The sequence below is a fragment of the Cornus florida genome, unplaced genomic scaffold (genome assembly GCF_030987335.1).
Source record: "Cornus florida cultivar Cherokee Brave unplaced genomic scaffold, ASM3098733v1 CherokeeBrave_3.0.0_Hap2_Chr03, whole genome shotgun sequence".
Taxonomy (NCBI): Eukaryota; Viridiplantae; Streptophyta; class Magnoliopsida; order Cornales; family Cornaceae; genus Cornus; species Cornus florida.
In genome coordinates this window covers 10,946,773-10,971,340 of record NW_026775573.1, presented here as the reverse complement: position 1 = coordinate 10,971,340, position 24,568 = coordinate 10,946,773, and the positions used below count along the sequence as shown (strand labels likewise).

General features: G+C 40.9%; 1 protein-coding gene across 1 annotated transcript; it reads left to right on the top strand.

Moving 5' to 3' along the window:
• LOC132299458 (methionine S-methyltransferase-like) lies at positions 1–24,538 on the top strand. The gene is made up of 12 exons (XM_059796072.1): positions 1–355; positions 3,182–3,375; positions 3,639–3,845; positions 4,013–4,108; positions 5,256–5,444; positions 5,522–5,710; positions 5,803–6,039; positions 7,719–7,853; positions 19,643–19,963; positions 20,722–20,901; positions 21,591–22,559; positions 23,968–24,538. Exons 1-12 carry the CDS (start codon positions 109–111, stop codon positions 24,265–24,267), a joined length of 3,264 nt encoding a protein of 1,087 aa, XP_059652055.1. The 5' UTR covers positions 1–108; the 3' UTR covers positions 24,268–24,538.
• The last annotated feature ends 30 nt before the right edge of the window (positions 24,539–24,568 follow it).

Genomic DNA, 24,568 nt, shown 5'->3' with positions numbered 1-24,568 from the left:
TCCTCCATTTTTTCTGTAGCTCAACATCCAAACATCTCTCACTTTCTCTCTCGAGAATTCTCTCTCTCTACAGACACTAAATTTGTTGCTGAATAGTAGGGAGCAGTAATGGCAGTGAATGGGTTGTTGTGGGCATCAATGGATGAGTTCTTGAAGCAGTGTGAGCAGTCCGGTGACTCTGCGTACGCTGCTTTCAGATCACTGCTCGAGAGGCTCGAGGACCCGATCACCCGAGTCCAAGCTCGGATCTTCTTGTCTGATCTCCAGAAACGGTTCGATTCCAAGGAAGCCTCTGAGCAATGCCTCCAGACCTTCCATTTCCGAATCCAAGACATCTATATTGAGCAATATGAAGGTTTATTCTCTCCCTCTCATCCAATTCTCAGTAATATTTTCTCTATAATAAATTATCTTTCTCTTTATATATATATATGCGCACATGTGTGTACTACAATGATACAATGAAACTTGTTTTTTTGTTCATGAATTTAGAATTGGGACATTTGTTCTGGTTTTGGGTGCTAAATAATAATCTGAATATATATATATATATATATATATATATATATACACACACACACACACCATGGATTTAGAATTGGGACAATTGTTCTGCAATTGGGTGCTAAACAGTAATGCAAGTTCAAATTTTGGAAAATGACATAAGACCTATATAAAAATGGTTATAACTTAAAATGATGAGTGGGTTATTGTACTACTTTAGGAAACTTCATCAATTTCAAGTCAAATTTCCAACAACTGTTAAGTTATCTTTTTCAGTCAAACTTTCAAGAACTCTTTATCTTTTCAAGTTGAGTTTTTCAAGAACTCTTATGTTTACACTTGATTACCCTATTTCAAGTCTAATCAAGAACGAACTCTCAAGTTCACACATGCACGTACGTCTACTGAGGCATAGATCTTATCACACATTTATATGGTCTTATCTTTTCAAGGCAACATTTAATCCCTTTGGTTTCCCCCAAAATTTTCTTTGCCATATTCGTAATATAACTTGTCATTTCCTTCCACGGGTTATTTTGTTTATCATTCCAATGGACCAATTCCATTGTTGTGATTCTTTGGAGGCCATTGTCCTTGATCTCGATGAATATGACTTAGACATTGAGCTTGATTTCGAATTAACGGGCCTTGACTATGATGACAGGCTTCGTTGCAATGGTAAAGCTGTTAGCACAGTGAAAATAACACTGGCATGTCATCTAGAAGAGAGGGATGGGAATAAGGGTTAAAGAATTGTTATGATGATATTGAAAATCAGAGGCCAGGGAAACTGTAAGCAGTTGATGAATGTGGTACAATCTTTAAAGTGCAGATAATTTGTTTGATTGCCTCGTGTTGGTTATTTGTTTTTAGTGCTCTAGAGAATGAGATTTTCTTTGAAATGAGTTTAGTTTCTGCTCTAATTATCTTGCAGTTAGACCAAATAAGGCAGAACTGAGATTCTGAGTTTATGGGGATACTTTGTCTTTGAAACTTATCCTATGCTATTCAGGAGAAAAAAAACATAATAAAAAAATTATCCTATGCTTTTGGAATTCCTTTAGAGCATCCCTTCTAAAGTCTCACATTGCCACATCGCAAAAGTTTTGCAATGTAAACCCCTCTACCATATTGAAGATATCAAAGATGATTTGCCTTAGGAGATGCATCTTTAAACCACAAATTCTGCCTAAAGCAAACTTTTTGACTGCCAGGCATTGAGACACATACTTCAAAAATCATCCCAATCCTAATAGCCTTGAAGTTTGACCACCACTACTGCATATGGCCTTCACACCTCTTTAGAAATACAACCTTTTCCTCCCTCGCCATGGTCACAAGTGACCAATTGTCTCTACATGTTATCCCCCCTGAACCATATCCCTGAACCATTTTCCTTTCAAAGCTTAATTCAATTTTTGGACTAACTCGAGTCCCCAACATCAAAAGGAGAATACATTATGCCCTGCCCACCATGAAAAGTTAACCACACTCCCTTGTGCACCGAATCCTTGAAGCTTCCCTAAACAATCAGTCACCAAAATCAAAGTAGGAAAAATGGACACGAAATACATTTGCTAGATAGAGACAATGAGTGCCACTCTTCTACCTTTTGATAATTATTTCTTGATTTCTTCTTCCAACCTGCAAATCTCGTCTGGTTATCCAACTGAATTCTGATCTGCTTTAAATATAAAGGCCAACCCCAAAGGCAAAAATAGATGAGAGGATCAAAGAGAACCCACAGTGTAGTTGTAACAGATTCTTAGAAACCATCAACATCCTCAATCCTGGAATCAACTAATCCTTATCCCATGTTTACTTTCAACCCCTAAAACAGTCTAGCACATATGATGTCCTCAATGGTATCTCGATATCTCCTTGAAAGCCCTTTAAAAAAAAAAAACACTTCTGCTTATTGACATTGCCAGACTGCCTCTATTACTTAGGACCAAAGTGCGGGTCCCTCAGCAGACCTCCTGCTAGAGCTCTGCAAAGCATCATGATAAAAGAGTTGTATAACGAAGTCCCCTTGAACTACTGAAAAACCTTAGAGCATCCATTAACAGACACTTAAAAACTTATTGGTGAACTCTAACATCCACCTCTCCCATCTCCCCTTCGCCCCCCTTGAGTACAAAAAAGAGTACAACCCATGATTTACAGAAAGAGATCCAATTGACCGTGGATTATAAATTTTCTCAATGAGCGGATACTCTGCTTTACCCTGAATTCCAAGCTTTAATTTGGTCGCCATGACCACATTTGGAGTTGCATGCACACCATCTGCACCATCCTTTTCATCTCTGGACTGATATCTTTGCCAACAACTTATGAACACCTCTCCCTAGACTTATCAACCAGCAAATCCACAGGCACCTCTTTTTTTTTGGGGAAGCAGCTAATAGAAGAAGTTTTAAACTCCTTCCGCATTTCTTTGTTTTTTGAAAATGGTAGCACATCATCAAATTCTCAAGTCCGTGGTTGTATATTCATTTAATTTCGAAATTGAGATCAAGCTATTCCTACCACATAAACATGTTTTTTTAGTTGCTTCTTTTTCCCTGCAAGCAATAGCGGGTTTGAAAGCTGTTTTAGAGCATTACAAGTATTAAAATGTTCCTTTTAATGTGCTTCTCATATCAGCTGCATGGAAAATTTTCTTTGCCCATTTCAGGTTACCAGAGAAGGAAGAAATTGACAATGATGGTGATTCCTAGCATTTTTATCCCAGAGGACTGGTCCTTCACTTTTTATGAGGGACTGAATAGGCATCCGGACTCTATTTTCAAGGACAAAACAGTTACTGAACTTGGTTGTGGAAATGGATGGATATCCATTGCCATTGCTGAGAAGTGGTTGCCTTTGAAGGTTTATGGTTCTTATCCTCCCAACGTAGAAATTGATGATGCTTAAATGATTCTTCCCATGCAAGTGTCTTTTTTTTATAATAGAAGTAACAAAATTTATGGAACAGAGTGGCAATTTATTGCATCTAATTATTTAACGGGAAAACAAAATTTATTGCATCTAATCTTTAATGAAAATTAGATTTAATTTTTTAAACTGTTGATCAATTTTTTTACTGTCTACTTTGGGAGCTTTCTAAATAGTGCCTGAATAATATTTCACAGGTGTATGGCCTTGATATCAATCCGAGAGCCATAAAGGTTTCTTGGATAAACTTATATCTAAATGCTCTGGATGAAAATGGTCAACCTGTCTATGATGAGGAGAAGAAAACTCTACTGGATAGGGTGGAATTTCATGAATCCGATTTGCTAGCTTACTGTAGAGATAATCACATAGAACTTGAACGAATAGTTGGATGCATACCTCAGGTATTGCCATCTCTTCTATGATATTTTCTAGGGACTCTAATGAGTGAATTTATACTCTTATCTTTTTTTAACATGGTGGAAGTTTTTGTAGTCCATCCCATTGTTATTTGACAGTCAATGGAAGGATTATGTTTGTGTAATCACACTGTGTTATGTTTTCTCTGTAGATTCTTAACCCAAATCCAGATGCAATGTCCAAGATGATTACAGAAAATGCAAGCGAGGAGTTTCTTCATTCGTTGAGTAACTATTGTGCACTTCAGGTTGGAAGATATTCTAGTCATTTTGATGTTACTTTGTGAATATTTAGATTTTGTTATTCTATAAGCATTTCAAGTCTGCATGCCTAGGAATCTTACTGGCTTCCCTCTTTTGTAATTTTATGCTTCTAAATTACTTAATAAATTCACTTTGTTTAAGAAAAATATGTAGGCCATCTCTGGGCGCTGGACACTGCTAGCATTTTAACTCTTCGTAGTACTGTTTGTGGTTACATGTGATTTCACTCATCTGAATTTTTGATTCAATTTTTGTCACTTGAATATAAGATTTTCACAAAAGTTAACATTAAGATTAATACAAGGCATGTGACCTAGTGGTATCTTATTTCCTTTCAAAGCGGAAGTTGAAGGGTTCAAGACTCTCCAACTTTATGAGAGTTGTTTTCCAGGAAAAAAAAAAGTTAAAACCAATCAAGAGAACCAATGCAAGGTAAAATTTCAATAACTCGACAAACTGTGACATTTTCCTCCTTTCGTGTAAATGAGAAAGAGAGACTGCATGTGGGGTAGGACTGGTAGGGAGAAATAGATGAACAATGAATCCAAAGAGCTTTGTCTTACTTACACAATTAATTGCTATAAACAATATTTTACATGGGCCCATTTCATGCTTGCTCGTTAAGATCTCAGTCTTAAATATGCCAATTCCAGGCCCTTGTAGATGATATATTTTAGGCCATTTAGGGGGCTGACGAATTTATGTTGATGTACATAATGTTCCTTCTCTCTACATTGTCAGATGAATATATATATATATATATATATATATATTTTTTTTTTTTCTGTTTTTCTCTAATTAGGGCTTCAATTGTGTTTGGCCAAGGTCAATTTGTTGCGGCAGGTGTGAAAGAGATTGAGAAATACTGAATCCAAAAAAATATTTCCTAAATATATTGCTAAGGTCTTAATTTTAATTATTGGTATGGTTCTTGTTTCATGTGCTATAAATAGCCTTATATGCATTGAGTCATGACTTATGCATACTTTACTCCTCTTCCTTAACGCTCCATGCCTGATGCAACATTATTGATCAATGTGCCATTCTCTTTGTTTCTGGGTTACTGAAAGATGGAACAGATTTGTTACCTTTACTATATTGATCTAATTTTATAACTATTCTTCTTATTAGGGTTTTGTTGAGGATCAGTTTGGCTTAGGTCTAATTGCCAGGGCAGTTGAAGAAGGAATTGCTGTCATCAAGCCTATGGGAATTATGATCTTTAATATGGGAGGCCGTCCTGGACAAGGTGTTTGTAAACGTTTGTTTGAACGCCGTGGTCTCAGTGTTAATAAGCTTTGGCAGACGAAAGTTATTCAGGCAAGTAAACCCCTCCTTTCATGGAAAAAAGAACTTTTCCATAAAAAATGTACTCTTCCTGAAATCTCTTATTGCAGGCTGCTGACACAGATATTTCAGCCTTAGTTGAAATTGAGAAGAACAGTCCACACCGTTTTGAGTTCTTCATGGGGCTTGTTGGAGATCAGCCAATTTGTGCCCGAACGGCATGGGCTTATGGAAAGGCTGGCGGTCGTATTTCTCATGCTTTATCAGTTTACAGTTGTCAACTTCGTCATCCACATCAGGTTTGAACTTAGTCTGTATTCAACATTATGTGTGTTTATACAATTTGAAGGGGCAGGAAATCATATGTATACTGATTGTGGTAAACTGACAGGTTAAGGTAATTTTTGAATTTCTCAAAAATGGGTTCCATGAGATCAACAATTCTTTGGATTTGTCTTTCGAGGATGATTCTGTCGCTGATGAAAAGATCCCTTTCCTGGCTTATCTTGCCAGTGTTTTGAAAGAGAATTTGTTTTTTCCATATGAACCACCAACTGGAAGTAAACGATTTCGCAATCTCATTGCTGGCTTTATGAAAACTTACCACCATATTCCACTTAATGCCAATGTAAGAAACAATTATCTCTTGAACTCATCTTCTAACAATGCATTTCCTTAGCATTTTATTTCCCTTTATAAATGATTCAATTAATCCAATGGTTTACATCTATTGTTTCTATTATAGATGCTTGTGAGCTGTCTCTGCTCAAGTATCTTATTGGCCATGTTGAGTAAAGAAAAGCTGGGGCAAATGCCCCAATTGCAGGGTCTCTACCTGATGGAGCTCATTAATGATTATTTAGTTGAAACTCCATGAGATAGACATGTACGCACAATTCAGTACATATAGCTTAGACAAAACAATTGGCACAAAACAAACCTCCTTGAGTTATTTTCTAGCTTGGCACCAATTATAAAGTAAAAAGTCCAGACATCTTTCAGGGATTTGAAGACATGATTTGAGAATTGAAAATTAATAAAACAAAGAACTTTTTATTTATTCAATGTTTGACTGAAGCAAATGAATTTTCTGATGCTTTAAAAGTTTTATTCATACACTGGTCACTAATGCACTAAACCTGACACCCACTCAAAAACATTCTTGGCTTAATGGAAAGGGTACGCAGTGTATCATGGGTTTCATATCCAGCGTTGTCTCCAGAAGGTGGTATGAGTGACAATTGGATTCAATACATGAGTCCTGAAACACAGTTTATAGACTATTGTAATATTTATAGGGGTGACATTTGCAGAGAGATTAGAAAAGTAAAGGACCGAATGGTAGAAAAATTAACCTTCACTTTCCTTCCCCATTGACGGATGAATTGGAACTGGTAGCAATTCTATGGCTACACTTCCAAGCAAATATTTTATGAAGAGAAAAAATTAAAAAAATTCCTATACATGGGCTAAACATTTAAATCGTTTAGATAATAATTTACATAAAGTCGAAAGAATTGAGAGAATTATGAAGGATTGATGCACTGAGGGAAAAGGTGCATGTTGGAGTGTAGTCTAGTTGGAGGAAATATATAATAAAAACTATGAACCTTCCTCAAAGCTTGTCTTGCATCAAGCATTCCTCCAGTAGTTCTAGGTCTGCTCTCCGCGTTCAAGTGATCAACAAAGAGAAACAAAGTAATGATATGTGCATATATAAATAGATGTTCATGTAATAGCAGTTGATCATCTATTATAGCTATTTTGAAATCTTGTTGGCTACTTTTGTTATACTATGTTGATTTTATCATCATACTATATTGCAAATGACAACTCCAAAGGAAAAACCAGAAGGTTTGTATTGTGTCTCCACATATTGTTTATATGTATAGTCTCTGTGGTCTTAGCAAAAGCACATGGTTTAGTAATGTGTTGATGCATGGTTTGATTCATCTTTCATCAAACTGGATGGGTTTCCGCATCCGTGCATTGTTGTTATGTAGACACAAAGGTGTTTAATATCTTCTGGTTTCTAAGTGCTTGAAGCAAGCACTGCCGTATGGCTCTCCCTTTACTTTTATATATAAGCTGAAAATATGACTTGTATAAATTTGCAAAAATATTGTTGACAAATTACAATCTAATAGAGGTAAGTATCTCCAAGTTTTTGTTTTGTATATTTCAAAATAAACCTTTCTAAATGAACAACATTTCCTCTTTTTCAGGAGTACATCTGATTTGTTAGTTTACTTTTCGTAGTTCATAAAGTAAGGTGTATTCCTGATTTGCGTGTCCTCATTGTTCCAGAATGTCATTATATTTCCTTCAAGGGCTGTGACAATTGAGAATGCTCTTCGATTATTCTCGCCACGTCTTGCCATTGTTGACGAACATCTGACCAGATACCTACCCAAGCAGTGGTTGACATCTTTGACAATTGAGGTATGCTATCTTTGCGATGCTGTTAGACATCCATTCTTCAATCTTTTTAGTGTTTTATGTTAGAAAAGTGGATTTAAGTTTATATTATCATAAGTATTACTTCCAAATCATTCCAGTACTACCAGCATAAGTTTCTGTCTTCCTTGTGAAGAAAATTGCAAAAAATATGGTGCTTCTCTTAAGGAAAATGACATCCTTTAAATATCATTCCATTACCAAAAAAAAAAAACTAAATAAGAAAGATTGGGCAGAAATGAAATTAATTAACGTAACCTCATGTGTAGTGGTATTAATGTATTAGGAACCACCATCACAGTCAACAATATTGTCTGCTTTGGGGGTCCCCATCATGGCTTTAAAATGCCTTGTTAACATATGGTGTGTAGACACTTGTCTTCACGTGTGCGCCTTAAGACGCTGCCCCACCTGCACAACTCAAGTCCACACACTTCCAGTTGGGCATTTGCTCTGATACTATTTGTCAGTATCCACCATCACAGTCAACAATAGTCTGTTTTGGGGTTCCCTCACGGCTTTATGACCCATTGTTTTATGTTGTAGCAATGTCATGTGTGATAGTCTTGCTACATCTTTTTATGGGAAGTATTAGTCTTGATATACTAATTAAGCATCTCCCTCCATTAGATGCAACAAATGGGGGGTCCCACTTGTTCCCCACCTGTTACATCTGATGGAGGGAGAGGCCGACTTCGTCTGTTTTTTTCACTTCTTATGTCTCACTCTTTTTTCTTTTATTTTTTTGGCTAGTAAATTATCATTTTTGTAGCCTTTTCCTTGCTACTGTTGCCTCTTATTTGAAAGACTGCATTCAAGGCAATCAACTTTTTATATTGATTTCATTTGGCTGGTCCATAAATTTATACAATGTATATTGAAAATACCATATGTAGCACACACTGGACTTGACCCACTAATCATCATCTCATCTGGTGCAAAGCACGTGCATCTGAATGCTCTGAGGTTTGAATAGTCTACTGTTTGAAAGAGAATAAAACACCTATGCTTGATTCATAATTCTTCAGTAATTATAAAAAAGCTGAAAGAGTGCAACACATGAAAAGAAAAGTACTACCCAACTTTGCACAATGAGACTCGGAAAGGATAGTGTGGAGGGAAAAAAAACTCCCTCCAATAAAAAACGCACACGTCACCACTACCCATATCTACAGGCCAAGGACATATAAGGCCCATCATGCTCAAGCCCAAGTTGAGGGTATTTACAGCCCAAGACCATTCCATCAAGGCCGAATCAAGAAGCCATCAGCCCAGCTTGTCGTCAGCCCAGATATGAGTATTTAACATCCGGCCTGTTACCCAAGCCCAGCCGGATCAAAATATATTCAGCCCAAGAATGCACAAATCCTACCATTTGAAGAATTTACCGTAGAAGGAAAATTCGGATAGGAAGTTCTGTACAAGGCAAGTTCTATGTATGGAAAATTCAACAATGGAAAGAACTCTATTAGAAAAGAATGGTTATATAGAAAGAATTGGAGGGCAAGCAACGCGAGTCCTACCATAATTTTGCAATCTTTTGTATATAAATAGAGGCTAAGACCTCCAATAAAGAATCAAGCAATTCCACACTTCTCTACACATTGTTCTTATTTATTTTTATTGTTTTTGAGTGAGTTGTTTTATTTTTCTCAGTCATTATTGGTTGAGCGAAATTTTGCACCTACACTTTGGCGCCGTCTGTGGGAACCGTATAGAAATATACTCCCACTTGTTCTTCAAATTAAATCCTTTAATCGTGTCTGGAATGTCAAACGGAGAGTCAGTAATGAATCAACAGATAGAATTGATGCAAAAGATGCGAGAAGAGTTCTTGCACCAATTTGAGACACTCCGGCAAGCAAACGATACGAGTGTCGCCCAGATAGCTGCGCTTCAGCAGCAGACTCATACACTGCACACGGCCATGGCCAGGCTAACGCCACAACCACCACCAGGCGATGCTGCGGCACCACCTCCCACCCGGAATTTACCTCCGGTTCACGAGCCTCCAGCCAACGAGACACCACCCAACGGGGCTCGACCTAGTGAGGTTCAGCAAAAGCAAGGGACGAGGTCCGAGGCGGTTGCTTCGGATAATCTCCCGCATCGCACTCAGGACGAACAGGCCGAGTCCAGCCGTAGGCTTATGGTATGGTCCAATGGCGTTCCGGATGGCGCACGTGTACAAGATGCCTTCGACGAAAAGAAGCTCTTGAGAGTCCAGACACCAGCCGAGATGGCTAGAGAGCACAAGAATTCCTTGGTCAAGACCCCCTTTACTGACGAGGTGTACCTTGTGGAGAGGCCGAAGAAGTTCACTATGCCATCCTTCACCCAGTTCGATGGGGCAGGAGACCCCTCTCGGCATCTTGATCATTATGCGCAAAAGATGGCACTGGACGATCATAACGATCCGTGGATGTGTAAGGTTTTTCCTACCAGTTTAACCGGAGCAGCGTTAGAATGGTTCAGGAATAGGCCACACAAGTCTATCCCTGACTATGAGACCTTGTGCACCATGTTCTTAGCCCAGTATTGCGGAAATAAGAAGCAGAAGAAAAGTATCGCCAGCCTTTTCACCATAAGGCAAAGGAAGGGAGAAACTTTGCAAGATTTTTTATCCAGGTTTAACATGGAGGCCTCGGAGATAGCAGATTGCCATCCTGCCACGGCAATCGAAACGTTTAAGTTGGCGATGATCCAGGGAACCAAGTTTCACACATCCTTAGTCAAATATTCCCCCCCGGATATGCAGACTTTGAACGCTAGGGCACAAATCTACATCCGGTTGGAGGAAAACGTAGCCCACCGTGCACAGCACGCTACCCTCGTCACGGTGGAAAACAAGTCTCGAGAGAAAGCTGCGAGCACAAGGATGCAGAAGGTCCCTCATACCGCCACACAAGTCACCCAAGCGTCTGAGAAAAGGCGAAGGACAGAGGACAGGCTTACCCCTCTCCGTACTACCTTGGCGCGCCTATTCCAAGAGAATAAGACGAGGTTCGCAACTCCTCAGCCCATGAAGCAACCCTTGGAGCAGAGGGACAAAAGCAAACATTGTGCCTACCATAGAGATTATGGGCATACCACCAATGACTGCAGGTCCCTACAGCGACAAGTAGAAAGCATGATAGCGAGAGGAGAATTGGTGGAGTATCTCGCCACAAAGGAGCACGTAAGACCTCGGGAGGTTAACCCTCGACGGGTAGAGAGCGGTCAGGTAAAGGTTATCCATGCTATACACGGAAGGTCAGAGGATGATGAAGAATCTGAAGAGTTGTACAGATCCAGGCTGCGAGAGGCTCATAAGTTACGCAGGTTGTCTTCGGTAAACACAGTTGCACCAGGCAGCATCAACATTGGATTCGGTAACAATGACCTTTCTAGAGTCCAGCGCCCGCATGAGGACCCCTTGGTCATCAGCCTCCTGGTAGCGAATTACATGATCAGGAGAGTGCTGGTAGATTCGGGAAGTAGCGCCAACATCATTACAAAAACAGCTTTTGATCAGTTGGGGATTTCACCATCATCCATCAGGCCAACTTCCGGCCCCCTAATGGGATTTGATGGTACTAAGGTGAATCCGCTTGGGGTGGTCGATCTATCCGTTACTGCAGCAAAGAGAACTCTAAAGGAAAACTTCGTCGTGACAGAGATTCATCCATCTTATAACCTCATTATGGGAAGAGGTTGGATCCATCGTATGAATGGAGTCCCTTCTACACTTCATCAAGTAATGAGGTGTTTATCCCCGGATGGCAGGGAGGTCATCGACCTCTGGGGAGACCAGGTTGCTGCCAAAGAATGTTACATGCTAACGCTACACGAAGCAAAGAAAGCGTCAAAATCACCTCAGTCAGAGGCGAATCCCAAAGACGCAATCAAATAGCAGCTACAGTATCCTCTGCCCAAGTATCTCAAGGCAGAGGAAGAAGCCGAAGCTGAAGCACCTACCGAGGAGTCCCTCGAAGCTGTAGAGGTAGTCCTCGGAGACCCTCAAAAGATCACCTACATTGGCTCATCTTGCACCGCCGAAGAGAAGGAAGCATTGATCAGGGTTATTCGGTGCAATTCGGATGTCTTTGCCTGGGATCACTCAGATATGGTGGGGATCAATCCTACAGTCTCATGCCATAGTCTGAGGGTTAACCCAGAATTCAGGCCAGTCAAACAGAGGCACCGACGGTTTGCACCTGAACGCAATCGCATAATAGCCGAGGAAGTGAATAAACTGTTACAAGCAGGATTCATTCGAGAGGTGCAATACCCACAATGGCTCTCGAATGTAGTAGTCGTTCAAAAGAAGAATGGGAAATGGAGGGTGTGCGTAGATTATACCAACCTTAACAAAGCTTGCCCAAAAGATAGCTTTCCTCTGCCCAAGATTGATCAAATGGTGGATGCTACGACGGGTTATGAAAGGCTCACATTCCTCGACGCATACTCTGGCTATAATCAGATTCCCATGAATCCTGAAGATGAGGAGAAAACTGCTTTCATTACAGAAACGGGCACTTACTGCTACAGAGTGATGCTCTTCGGTCTAAAGAATGCCGGAGCCACCTACCAGCGACTTGTCAATAAAATTTTCAGTAATCTGCTGGGCAATACAGTTGAAGCCTATATCGATGATATGGTGGTTAAAAGTATACGGAAAGAGGACCACCCGAAGCACCTCCAGGAGGTCTTTGATACTCTCAAGAGATACAATATGAAGCTGAACCCCACCAAGTGCTCCTTCGCCGTTTCGTCAGGACAGTTCCTTGGGCACGTCGTAAATAAAAGAGGAATAGAAGTAAGCCCAGCTCAGGCAAAGGCACTCATACAGAACCAGGAACCGAAAACTCGCAGGGAAGTGCAAGTTCTAACCGGCCGAATTGCGGCTCTTAGCCGGTTCATATCCCGATTATCTGATAAGTATAAACCTTTCTTTGATGCTATTCGATCCAAAAACAAAGATATGTGGGGACCTCAGCAGCAGGAAGCTCTCAATCAATTGAAAAGCTACATGGCAAAACCCCCAATCCTTTCTGCTCCAACGCCCGGAGACACTCTCATCCTGTACCTGGCAGTATCAGCTGTAACAACAAGTGCAGTGTTGATCAAAGAAGAAGACAAGGTTCAGCACCCAATCTTTTACACAAGCAAAACTATGACGGATGCCGAGACACGGTACAGCAAGACAGAAAAGGTAATCCTGGCGTTAATTTATGCCAAGAGGAAACTTCGACATTACTTCGAGTCTCACAGCATAGTGGTACTTACAAATTACCATATACGGGCTATCCTAGCTAAACCAGACCTGTCTGGTCGAATTACAAAATGGGCTATTGAACTTAGCTCTTTTGACATCACCTATGCACCGAAGGTATCTCACAAGGGGCAGTCGGTAGCGGATTTCCTACTAGAGTACGAAGATCAACCTGAGGAACCGACACTTCCAGAGCCATACTGGGAGTTACGAGTTGATGGCTCGTCCAACCGGAAGAGGGCAGGGGCTGGTATTGACATCACAACACCCGAGGGTACCAAGCTGCAGCAGTCAATTCTGCTAGATTTCCCATCTACTAATAACGAGGCCGAGTATGAGGCAATGCTCGCCGGACTTCGGCTAGCTAAACAGCTACAGGTACGATGTTTAAAAGTTTTTAGTGATTCACAGCTTGTGATCAATCAAGTGACAGGGCAATATTCTCCCAAGGAGGAACGTATGAAGTCATACAAAGATGCTGTAGAGAGTGCTATCCGAGAGTTCGATCAAATCGAGTTCCATCAGGTACCACGAGATGAAAATGCCTAAGCAGATCGATTGGCCGCAGCCGCATCGTCTTCAGATGAAGAATTGGTTCGGCTTATTCCAATCGATGTTCTCGAAGGACCTAGCATTAATCCCCAGCAAGAGGTGGTGGTGATACCGGAAGTACCACGCGAGCCCTGCTGGATTGATCCAATCGAAGCCTACCTCAAGGAAGGGGTTCTCCCGAATCAGAAAGCTGAGGCAAGGAGCTTAGGCTTACCGCGGCTAAGTATGCCATCATCAATAACCAGTTGTACCGAAGGTCATTCTCCGGTCCCTATCTCAAGTGTGTAACCCCTACTGAGGCTCTCACAATTCTAAAACAAGTTCATGAAGGAGATTGTGGAAACCACTCCGGAGGAAGATCCCTTGCACACAAAATTCTGACCAAAGGTTATTTCTGGCCACACTTGGCTCGGAATGCCGAGGAGTACTCAAGACGATGTGACAAGTGTCAGCGTCATGGTCCAATAAAGCACCAACCTGCCGAGGGTTTGCACGCCATGGCTAATCCATGGCCGTTCGCCCAATGAGGGATTGATATAGTAGGACCATTGCCCAAAACCATGGACAAAAAGGAGCATGTGCTTCTGGCTACGGATTACTTCACCAAGTGGGTGGAAGCTGAAGCCTTCTCTAGCATCACCCACGAAGAAGTAAAGCATTTCATTTGGAGCAACATTATTTGCCGGTTTGGGGTACCAAAAGTCATCGTAATGGACAATGGTAAGAACCTCGATAACAGAAGTACAAGGAAATTCTTTAGCGAACATGGAATCTTGCAAAAGTTGGCTGCAGTTAGTCATCCACAAGGCAATGGGCAAGCTGAAATAACTAATCGCACGATATTCGGGTGCTTAAAGAAAAAATTGGAGAAATTGAAGACAAAGTGGTACGAGAATCTCCCTCAAGTGCTTTGGGCCTATCGAACCACTCCAAGACGACCCACGGGAGAAAGCCCATTTGCTATGGCATATGGGTCCGAAGTTGTCATTCCTACCGAGTCCATAATCCCAACCCTTCGGACATCCTTGGTGCTGGAGGGGAACAATGAGCAACAACTCGAACATAGCCTTGATTTGGTGGACGAAAGGAGAGATGCAGCAGCAATTCGACTCGCGGCCTACCAACAACAGGTGTGTAACAGTTATAACAAACGCGTCAGGATCAGGAGTTTTGTGGTAGGCGATTGGGTGTTGAAGCAGGAGACAGCTCATGTAAAGAAACTGGAACCTCATTGGACCGGACCCTACAGAGTTACCGAAGTAGTGGGGAAAGGAGCATATCGTTTGGCCGAAGCTGGCGGACGCCCCATTGCGCGTCCTTGGAACGCAATACACCTGAAAAGGTATTTCCATTAGTTAAGTTTGTCAATTTTGCTATAAGTTCTTCACAAATAAGGCTGAATATGTCCGCAGTTAGCCAAACTTTTCTTTATTTTGCTTCTCTATTCAATATCACTCTCCTCTGTTTTTTCTTTTTATAAAAATGGGGAGTCATACGAACTCTATGATTACGCAATTTTTATGCGCATGCCAAGTCGCACAAAACAATGATTTTTACAAAACAAAAACAAAAACGAACAAAACACAAGCACAAAAACCAACAAGCACACAAGACACAAAACACATGAATTATGGCCTGTGCTTAAAACTTTCTATCCCACATCGATAAAACAGTATGTGCTACATTCTGTTATATATGGGAATATTCAAATAGTTAATTACGGTGTAAGGAGGGCCCACTGGTATTTAAAGCTGTCAAGCTCAATACCAGAGGCATTCCTTACACCGACTTTTTTGACAAAATTTAGTCTATGTCCCACATCGGATAGAAATAGAGAATAAATGCGGTTCATATATGCGCGGTCCACAACATTTGGCTGCCAAGAAGGGAGTATCAGTGGAGGCAGGTCTCTAAAGTCGACAAATGGAGAACTTCACAGCCACTGTTACTCGCTTTCTTGGCCTCCTATCATTTTTGAGTCTTCAGCCTCATAATAAGTGATTTGAGGAAAAATATGAAATAAACCTCCCCTCAGGCTCAGCGCCGGGGAGTAATTCATTCGCCTCGGACCTCAAGTGTCTGGTTCGGCACAACCTCCCCTCAGGCTCAACGCCGGGGAGTAGTTCTCTCGCCTCGGACCCTAAGTGTCCGGCTCGGCAAAACCTCCCCTCTGGCTCAGCGCCGGGGAGTGATTCATTTAAACCTCCCCTCGGGCTCAGCGCCGAAGAATAGGTCATTCGCTTCGGACCCTAAGTGTTCGGCTCGGCGAAAATCTCGCCTCGGACCCTAAGTGTCCGGCTCGGCAAAACCTCCCCTCTGGCTCAGCGCCGGGGAGTGATTCATTTAAACCCCCCCTCGGGCTCAGCGCCGGAGAATAGGTCATTCGCCTCGGACCCTAAGTGTTCGGCTCGGCGAAAATCTCGCCTCGGACCCTACGTGTTCGGTTCGGCAAAACCCCCCTCCGGCTCCACACCAGGGAATGTATAATTCGCCTCGGATCCTGAGTATCCGAGGCAACTTCGGACCCTAAGTGTCCTATTCAGATCAGAACTCTTCCCCCCGGACTCCAAGTGTTTAATACCTTGTGTATGCGGATATGTCATAAGTTCATTATATTCCACCCCACATCAGGAACACATGAGAAGGAAAGAGTATGTATACTGAAGGCAAGTAGAAGGCGAGGAAGGTTCATTTACCAGTTAAATCATTGTCCATACGACTCATCCTGCGATATCAACTAAACTGTTAAAAGGATCTCCTTCTTCCCACAATCCTTGCATTTTCACGGATAGCATAAATCCGAAGTATAAAGATAATGTTTAGTGTTTAAACACATTACCAGTCAGAGAAATATATCAAGAGCATACAGCAAAAACAAGTCAGGCAAGCCTAAAACGAAAAGTTATATTCATTATCCCAAAACAGGCTGTTCATAAAAACAAAATACATAGTTCTACTTCCTCTTCGGATCGAAGGGAGTAGATTCAAAAGCATCCACTACATTAGGACTTGAGGTAGCCGCAGGAGCAGGGGAGCTAGGAGTACCCTTCAGGTGTGCCTTCACCATCTCGGCAAAGCGAATTTCAGCTTCTAAAGCCTCTGGCCCTTCATCATATGGGAAGTGCACCCCCACCTGCTTGTCAAAGGCGTCCGGATCCATCGTCTTAGGGCCTGAGCCCTGATTATAGCCAGACCGGAACGCCTTAGCACTAGCCAGGTGCGCCAGACAGGAGTAGCGCCCCTGCATTTGCTTCCCCGCCTTGAAGCAAGTAGTAAGAGCCTCGGTCAGGCGTTGAACCTCGGCCTGAAGAGAATCCACCTTAGCCTCAGAGGCTGACAACTGCCTCTTATACGCATCCTTGGCTTCAGAAGCTATCTTCAGATTGGTAGAGGCAGTAGTGGCTCTCTTTTCTGCATTGTCAAGATCCTTTTCCAACTTCTTGATGGAGAGGGATTGAGCTTCAGCAGTGGCGCAGAGGGCCATGGTGTGGTATAGACTCTGTTTAACAGGGAAGCGAATATAAGCATAAATAGAAACACAAGCAAGCAAGAGTAGCATAATTCTGAAGGTGCAATGCGAACCTCTATGGCCCGGACTGGGGCAGAGGGGAGTAGTTGCTCCAGCCCCATTTGGCTGATGGCTTCCTCGTCCTTTGGGAGCCACATTCCTCGAGCCACCGCCAGTGCAGCTGAAGGGTCTGTAACCACAGAATCCCCTGAGTGTAGGACTGACCTGTCAGCCCTGGTGAAGGAAGGAGTCCAAGGAGCTCCAGTCTCAGCAAGAACAAAGGCCCTGACTTCATCTTCAGGTTCAGCCTCCCCAGCTTTTTTCCCTCTGCTTTTAGAGGGGACTTTGCCCTTGCCAGAGGAAGAGGGGTTGAGGCGAGATTTCTTCAATGGTGGTTCCTCAACCTCCACCTCATCCTCAGTTGATCCAATGACGACCAAGGGTTGGGCATCTCCGGCTTTCTTTTTCAAAGCCTCAGCCCGCCGTATCTCCTCCTCGGTCATAGGGAAACTGTCAAAGGATGGTAAAGCCAGGTCCATGAGGTCTGCAGCAACGGCACTGGAAGCAATGTCCTTGAGGTTGGAGGAAGTTAGCAAGTCCTCGATTGGCGAGGGGTTACTCCAGACTCGTTCCTCAAGAAAAGAAAGTCTGTTCCTTGCTGCGGAGGCCGGGAATGTAGCTGAAAAAACACCAAGAAATTCATAAATACGGCGAAATATTAAGACTTGGCAAGGAAAACAGCCAGAACACTTGGTATGAAGGGAGGTTAAATATTCTATACCTAATTTCCCGAATTTGCGCGGAATGGGAAGCGCAATTGATTGGGACACGAACCATTTCCCTTTAACTACAACCATCCTTTCTTTCCATTTCTTTTCGGATGAAGGAAGGTTCGTGCATATCCTTTGATGAAGGGGAGAGGTAAAAAAAAAGCGACCAGGCTCGGTCCCATGCTTAGATATATTGTAAGTAAGCAGAAGGTCGGCAAGGGTTAAATCCAGAGCCTCTAATTTCCGGCGCACCAACAACGCCGAAAGGATGCGAAAGAAATTGGGATTTACTTGAAGGGGGGCAAGACCTAGCTTATTGAAAACTAAATGATAGAAGGGATGAAGAGGGAATCGGAGGGCGTTAAGGTGCCCTACAGAAAAAAGCAACTCATCCTCCTCAATTCCCTCGCCGGAGGTGAAATCGGCACCCTCGGGATATTCTGCAATGTCTACTCCTTCAGGAACATCAAATTCTTCCATTACCGAAGCAATAGAGAATTTGATGCGGCGAATAGAGATGATTGCTTTCTTCTCTTCATGGGTAAGAACGTAATCAGAGCCTGAGGTGGATGTTTCGGTTGGAAGAGGGGAAGTACCTGATGGATTCAACGAAGGGCGATCTGTAGAAACCCTAGGAGGGGGAGCCCTAATGCGAATGGGGGAAGATGAAGGTGTGGATTTAGAATCCCCAAGGTCTACACGTTCGGGAGTAGATGAAGTACTCATAATGAAAGATTGAAGAGAAAGATGCGAGACTAACTTGACAAAGCGAAGGAAGCGATGAAATGAAGGACGCAGAAGTGCAGCAAGGGCAAATGTAACTCTTGCAAAGTCTTGTGCGACGGAAGTAATAACGAAAGGCCACGAACCGTTTCTGAAGCAAAGTGAAAACCGGTTTCAATTCCCTCTTTAATAGGAGCCGTCACTCAATTAAAAATGGAATTTGGGGCAAAGTGTGGAGGGAAAAAAAACTCCCTCCAATAAAAAACGCACACGTCACCACTACCCATATCTATAGGCCAAGGACATATAAGGCCCATCATGCTCAAAGTTGAGGGTATTTACAGCCTAAGACCATTCCATCAAGGCCGAATCAAGAAGCCATCAGCCCAGCTTGTCGTCAGCCCAGATATGAGTATTTAACATCCGGCCTGTTACCCAAGCCCAGCCGGATCAAAATATATTCAGCCCAAGAATGCACAAATCCTACCATTTGAAGAATTTACCGTAGAAGGAAAATTCGGATAGGAAGTTCTGTACAAGGCAAGTTCTATGTATGGAAAATTCAACAATGGAAAGAACTCTATTAGAAAAGAATGGTTATATAGAAAGAATTGGAGGGCAAGCAACGCGAGTCCTACCATAATTTTGCAATCTTTTGTATATAAATAGAGGCTAAGACCTCCAATAAAGAATCAAGCAATTCCACACTTCTCTACACATTGTTCTTATTTATTTTTATTGTTTTTGAGTGAGTTGTTTTATTTTTCTCAGTCATTATTGGTTGAGCGAAATTTTGCACCTACAGATAGTGAATGCAATTTAACCAAAACAGAATGAGACTCAGAAACATGATTCTTGTTTCTAGGTATTGGAACATAAACACGTGGCAATGCCAAATGTGCCATAAGTCGTTGACTATTTTTTCTGCATATGTGATTACTAACTAAAAAATATTCCTTTGTCGCAGAATACAGAAACTGATAAACCTTCAGAAGACATACTTACAGTCATTGAAGCCCCACGTCAGTCAGACTTGATGATAGATCTGATAAAAAAGCTAAAGCCACAGGTGGTGGTTACAGGGATGGCTCATTTTGAGGCGATTACAAGTTCTGCTTTTCAACACCTTTTAGATACTACAAGAGAAATTGGATCTCGACTGTTTTTAGACATATCAGACCACTTTGAGCTATCCAGCCTCCCTGGTTCCAATGGGGTCTTGAAATATCTTGCAGGAAATCCTCTGCCGTCACACGCAGCAGTTATATGTGGCTTATTAAAAAATCAGGTATGTTTTTTTTTTTTTTTTTTTTTCTTATTATGATCAATCAAGGTAGCTTGGTCTTGACAGGTGATGGGTTTAGGCCCATGAAGCATGGCACAGACATTGGCATGGGATACGGACACATCATACGAATACGGCCATGTGACAAATTCTTAAAAAACGGTTATAGATACTGCAAGGACGCATCAATATATATTATACTAATGTAGTTTTGTAGAAAAGTTAAAATATATATTCTATTAATAAATTTAAAATAGTAATTGTTCGTCATGTTATTGCCAACATTTCCTTATAAAAAATTATGACAGAAAACCTGGGAGTTGAGAGTTATATTGAATGCATGGATAATGTTTAGACTAAATTAGTCATGATATAAATGCCCGGACTTCTTTTTGAAGAGATTTTAAGCTTTTCTTAACAATTATACGATGATATTATACTTGAAAGAAGTTATATGACTTGTAATATGTGTCCCAAAGTATCTGAAAAGTATCGGAAACATAGCCAACGTATCTGAGAAGTACCTAATACGTGTTAGAAAAAAGAAAAAAAAATTCAAAATTTGGATACTCTTAAGAAGTATTGACACGTATCTGCATGTATCCAACAAGTGTCCGTCAACACGGACACGATACTGGTACAACCCCTTGTGTAATCAGCTAAATTCAAGAGCTCTTGAATTGATTTATGGATTCACCTCTTTATCAATTTCATTTGATCAAATTACTTCTCTAATTTTGAAGACTTAATTCTCTTCACAGGTTTATTCAGACCTTGAAGTAGCTTTTGTGATATCAGAAGAAGAGACCATTTGTAAAGCATTATCCAAGACCGTGGAACTATTAGAAGGAAATACTGCACTGATTAGTCAATACTATTATGGTTGTCTCTTCCATGAGCTTTTATCTTTCCAGCTTGCTGATCGACGTCCTCCCACAGAGGTTAATCAGCCTCACTTCAATTTTTCAGATATTTATCTAGTATTCTTTTGAATATCTTATAGTTGTATGAATATGCCACGTTGATTGTTTGACTCTTTCCTTTGGACTGTATGAAATGCTAATCGGGTTACTGGGGTCACTGGACAAATTTGGTGTGATATTTATCAAAAATAAAAAGGGAAAGAAATTTGAAAATGCAAATTTTTTTTTTCTGAAGTTACATTGATGTTCCATTGCCATTGAAGGGTTCCCAAGTTCTTTCACATCATTTTTAAAAAAGAATGTAGTCGTCAAATTATGGTGACCAATTTCCTGACCATCAAGTGTGAAAATTGAAAAAAGGCTTTGTATCTGTACAATGTTTCATAAACGGGATAGTTTTTTACCTAATATTTTGCAACACCTTTAAGAAACATGAAAACAGAAAACACTATCATTAACTGCAACAATTGCCTGCAAAAAGGTTCAGTTTTTTTTTTATTTTAGCAAAAAGGTTCAGTTTGTAATGTAAATGAAGACATCTTTGATTTTATATGGGCACCTTAAATTAGTAGAAATATCATTTTGCAGGTTGTTGCTTGTTGATTATTTACAGCAGCTCCTTGAAACCTATGTAATTTTTTTTTTTTTTTTTAAACTTCTAAAGCAAGTATATTTTTCAAATTGACGCTTCAATATTTGCCTATCAGAGAGAAGGTGAAAAGGTGAAAGCTGGTGAGATGATTGGATTCTCTAGTTCTGCCATCTCGGTCCTTAATCATGCTGAGTTGTCAATTACTGAGGCAGATTCCTCTTCCCTAATTCACATGGATGTGGATCAAAGCTTTTTGCCTATCCCATCTCCCGTTAAGGCTGCTATTTTTGAAAGTTTTGCAAGACAGAACATGTTGGAGTCAGAAATTGATGTGACAACAAGCATTGGACAATTTATCAAGAGCAACTATGGTTTTCCAACAGATAGCAACAATGAATTTTTATATGCAGATTCCTCACTAGCTCTTTTCAATAAATTAGTCCTCTGCTGCATACAAGAAGGTGGAACTTTGTGCTTCCCAGCAGGCTCAAATGGGAATTATGTATCTGCTGCCAAATTTCTGAAGGCAAACATTGTCAATATCCCTACCCACTCTGAAGAAGGGTTTAAGTTGACAGAAAAGATTCTTGCAGGTTTATTTGAGAAATTGAATAAACCGTGGCTGTACATTTCCGGTCCAACAATCAACCCTACTGGCTTGCTTTACAGCAACAAAGAGATGGAAAATATATTATCTATTTGTGCCAAGTATGGGGCAAGAGTTGTAATTGATACTTCATTCTCTGGATTGGAGTTTAACTCTAAGGGCTGGGATGGTTGGAATTTGGAAGGCTGTTTAACAAATCTGAATAGGTCTGGCAAGCCACCCTTCTCTGTTTCTCTGCTTGGAGGACTGTCTTTGAAGATGCTTACTGGAGGGCTGACCTTTGGGTTTCTGATTCTAAACCAACCTTTCTTGGTTGATGCATTCCATAGCTTTTCAGGGTTAAGCAAACCTCACAGCACTGTTAAATACACCGTAAAGAAGCTGCTGGATCTGACAGAACAGAAAGCGGGACACTTATTGGATGCCATTGCAGAACAGGAAAAGGTTTTGGGAATTAGATCTAAGCACTTGAAGGAGGTAAGTATTAAATCTAAAAATGGTTTTCCATTCGTAGAACATAATTATCTTTTTGGTTTTTTTGGTAGTTTTATTTTTCTCAAACCAGATATGACAAATATGGTTGGATATTGTTGTGATTGGCTAAGCTATCTCAGCAATGGCATGAACTTTTTGAAAAATAAGCAACTAATCTGCAACAACCGACTCTCAGTTGCATTAACATGACAACATCTAATGATCCTTTGGATTTTAGTTGAAGATGTATTGTGATTTACTGGACCATTATTCTGCTTTTCTTTCTTCTTTCTTTTTCCGAATAAATTATTAATTTTACTGAAATAGGAGAAAGAAGTACAAAGAAGGAATACCTAAATGGTTTGAAAAAAATTGCTTCTGGGGTGCTAAAAGATACTAAGCCCTCTTTTGCCAGGGAATTTGTCTCAGAACTAGCCAACCTAAAACCCAAGTGAACTCTGCCTTTTATTTTATGGCTTCTGACAGAATACAAATCTTATGCTCAGTTGCCTTATACCCAAGGGAGAAAATAAAATGTCTTTAACCTATCTATGAGCACACACCGGTCAGCCTTGACAATATTGCCACTGAGCCACATAGAATAAGTTTCTGATAAGAAGTGATAACCCTTCATGAAGAGCTTGTATTTTTGCTTCGATAGTGTACCCACTATCAGCTGATAGCCTGGATAGAATAGGAATGGATGAATATTACCTATGTGGTTTCTGATAACCTATTTACGATACCATGTTGACCCAACTAACCTAGCTTGCATCGAGAACCCCATAAAAAATTAGTTTCAGTTCCTCCTCCGGTCTCTGGTGGCTTCCAGTAGAACAGGCACTAAATGAAACTATTGTCACACCTGGATGAATCCAAATATACCTTCATAATTTCTGATTCCTAAAATATAAAATCTATTAGGATGATAAAAAGAGGACTTTATCCCATAAGACTTCTAAATCAGCTCTTTTACCATGAAATATCTAGCAGTGTTATAGAGCCAAAAGGACATCTGTCGTGGCACAATACCATAACAATTTGTTTCTTCCCTTTCCATAGCCAACAAATGCAATTTGTAGAAAGTGGTGCTGCAAGTACCCAGCTGACATAGTCCTGTCGAGGAAACAACCTTTCTCTCGACAATAAGAAAAAGACTAAAAAAGTAAGCGAACACATGTTGCATGTATGGTCATAAAGAAGCGAGAAACATGCTGAATTGGAGATAGTAAAAGTAAAATGCCCATCAAAACATTAAGGTAGTTAATTCAAGTGCATATATGTTGGTATTGGAACTCAAAATTCTGCACTGAGTTATCGGGCCCCTTGGTGTGTGCATTGTAATTTTCTTGGAGTGGTTTCTTATTTGTGATTTTTCCATGACATGCATTTTGCTGCTCAATTGCAACAGACGCTAGAGAATTGTGGATGGGAGGTACTTGAAGCTCGTGCTGGTGTTTCCATGGTGGCAAAGCCATCTGCCTATCTCGGCAAGAGCATTAAGCTCAAGGAAGATGCGAACACTTTTGAAACCAAGCTGGATGATTCAAATATCAGGGAAGCCATCCACAGGGCCACTGGGCTATGCATCAACAGCGCTTCCTGGACTGGAATTCCTGGCTTTTGCCGCTTCACAATTGCATTGGAAGATAGTGAATTTGAGCGTGCATTGGCTTGCATAGTCAAATTCAAAAGCATCATCAGCAACTGAATTGTTTTTGTTGTTGCCATCTCCTCTCTGATTGGTTGCTTCCGCAACTTAATGTTCCATGAAATAAACTTCCTCCCATGGTTTGCCATAACTCATGTCAAGCTCTCTCCACAAGTCAGTGTTGATTCAGGTTTTTCTCCTATCCATGTAAGTGTATACAAGATTACAAATGTCATCTTTGTCTCTTGATTATAGTTTTGAGAAACTTCATACAATGTCCCACAGATCACACCTTCTGTTTTTATATAATGATGAAAACTTTTTTTATTTTTATTTTTTCCATATGATTCTGCTGATTAGT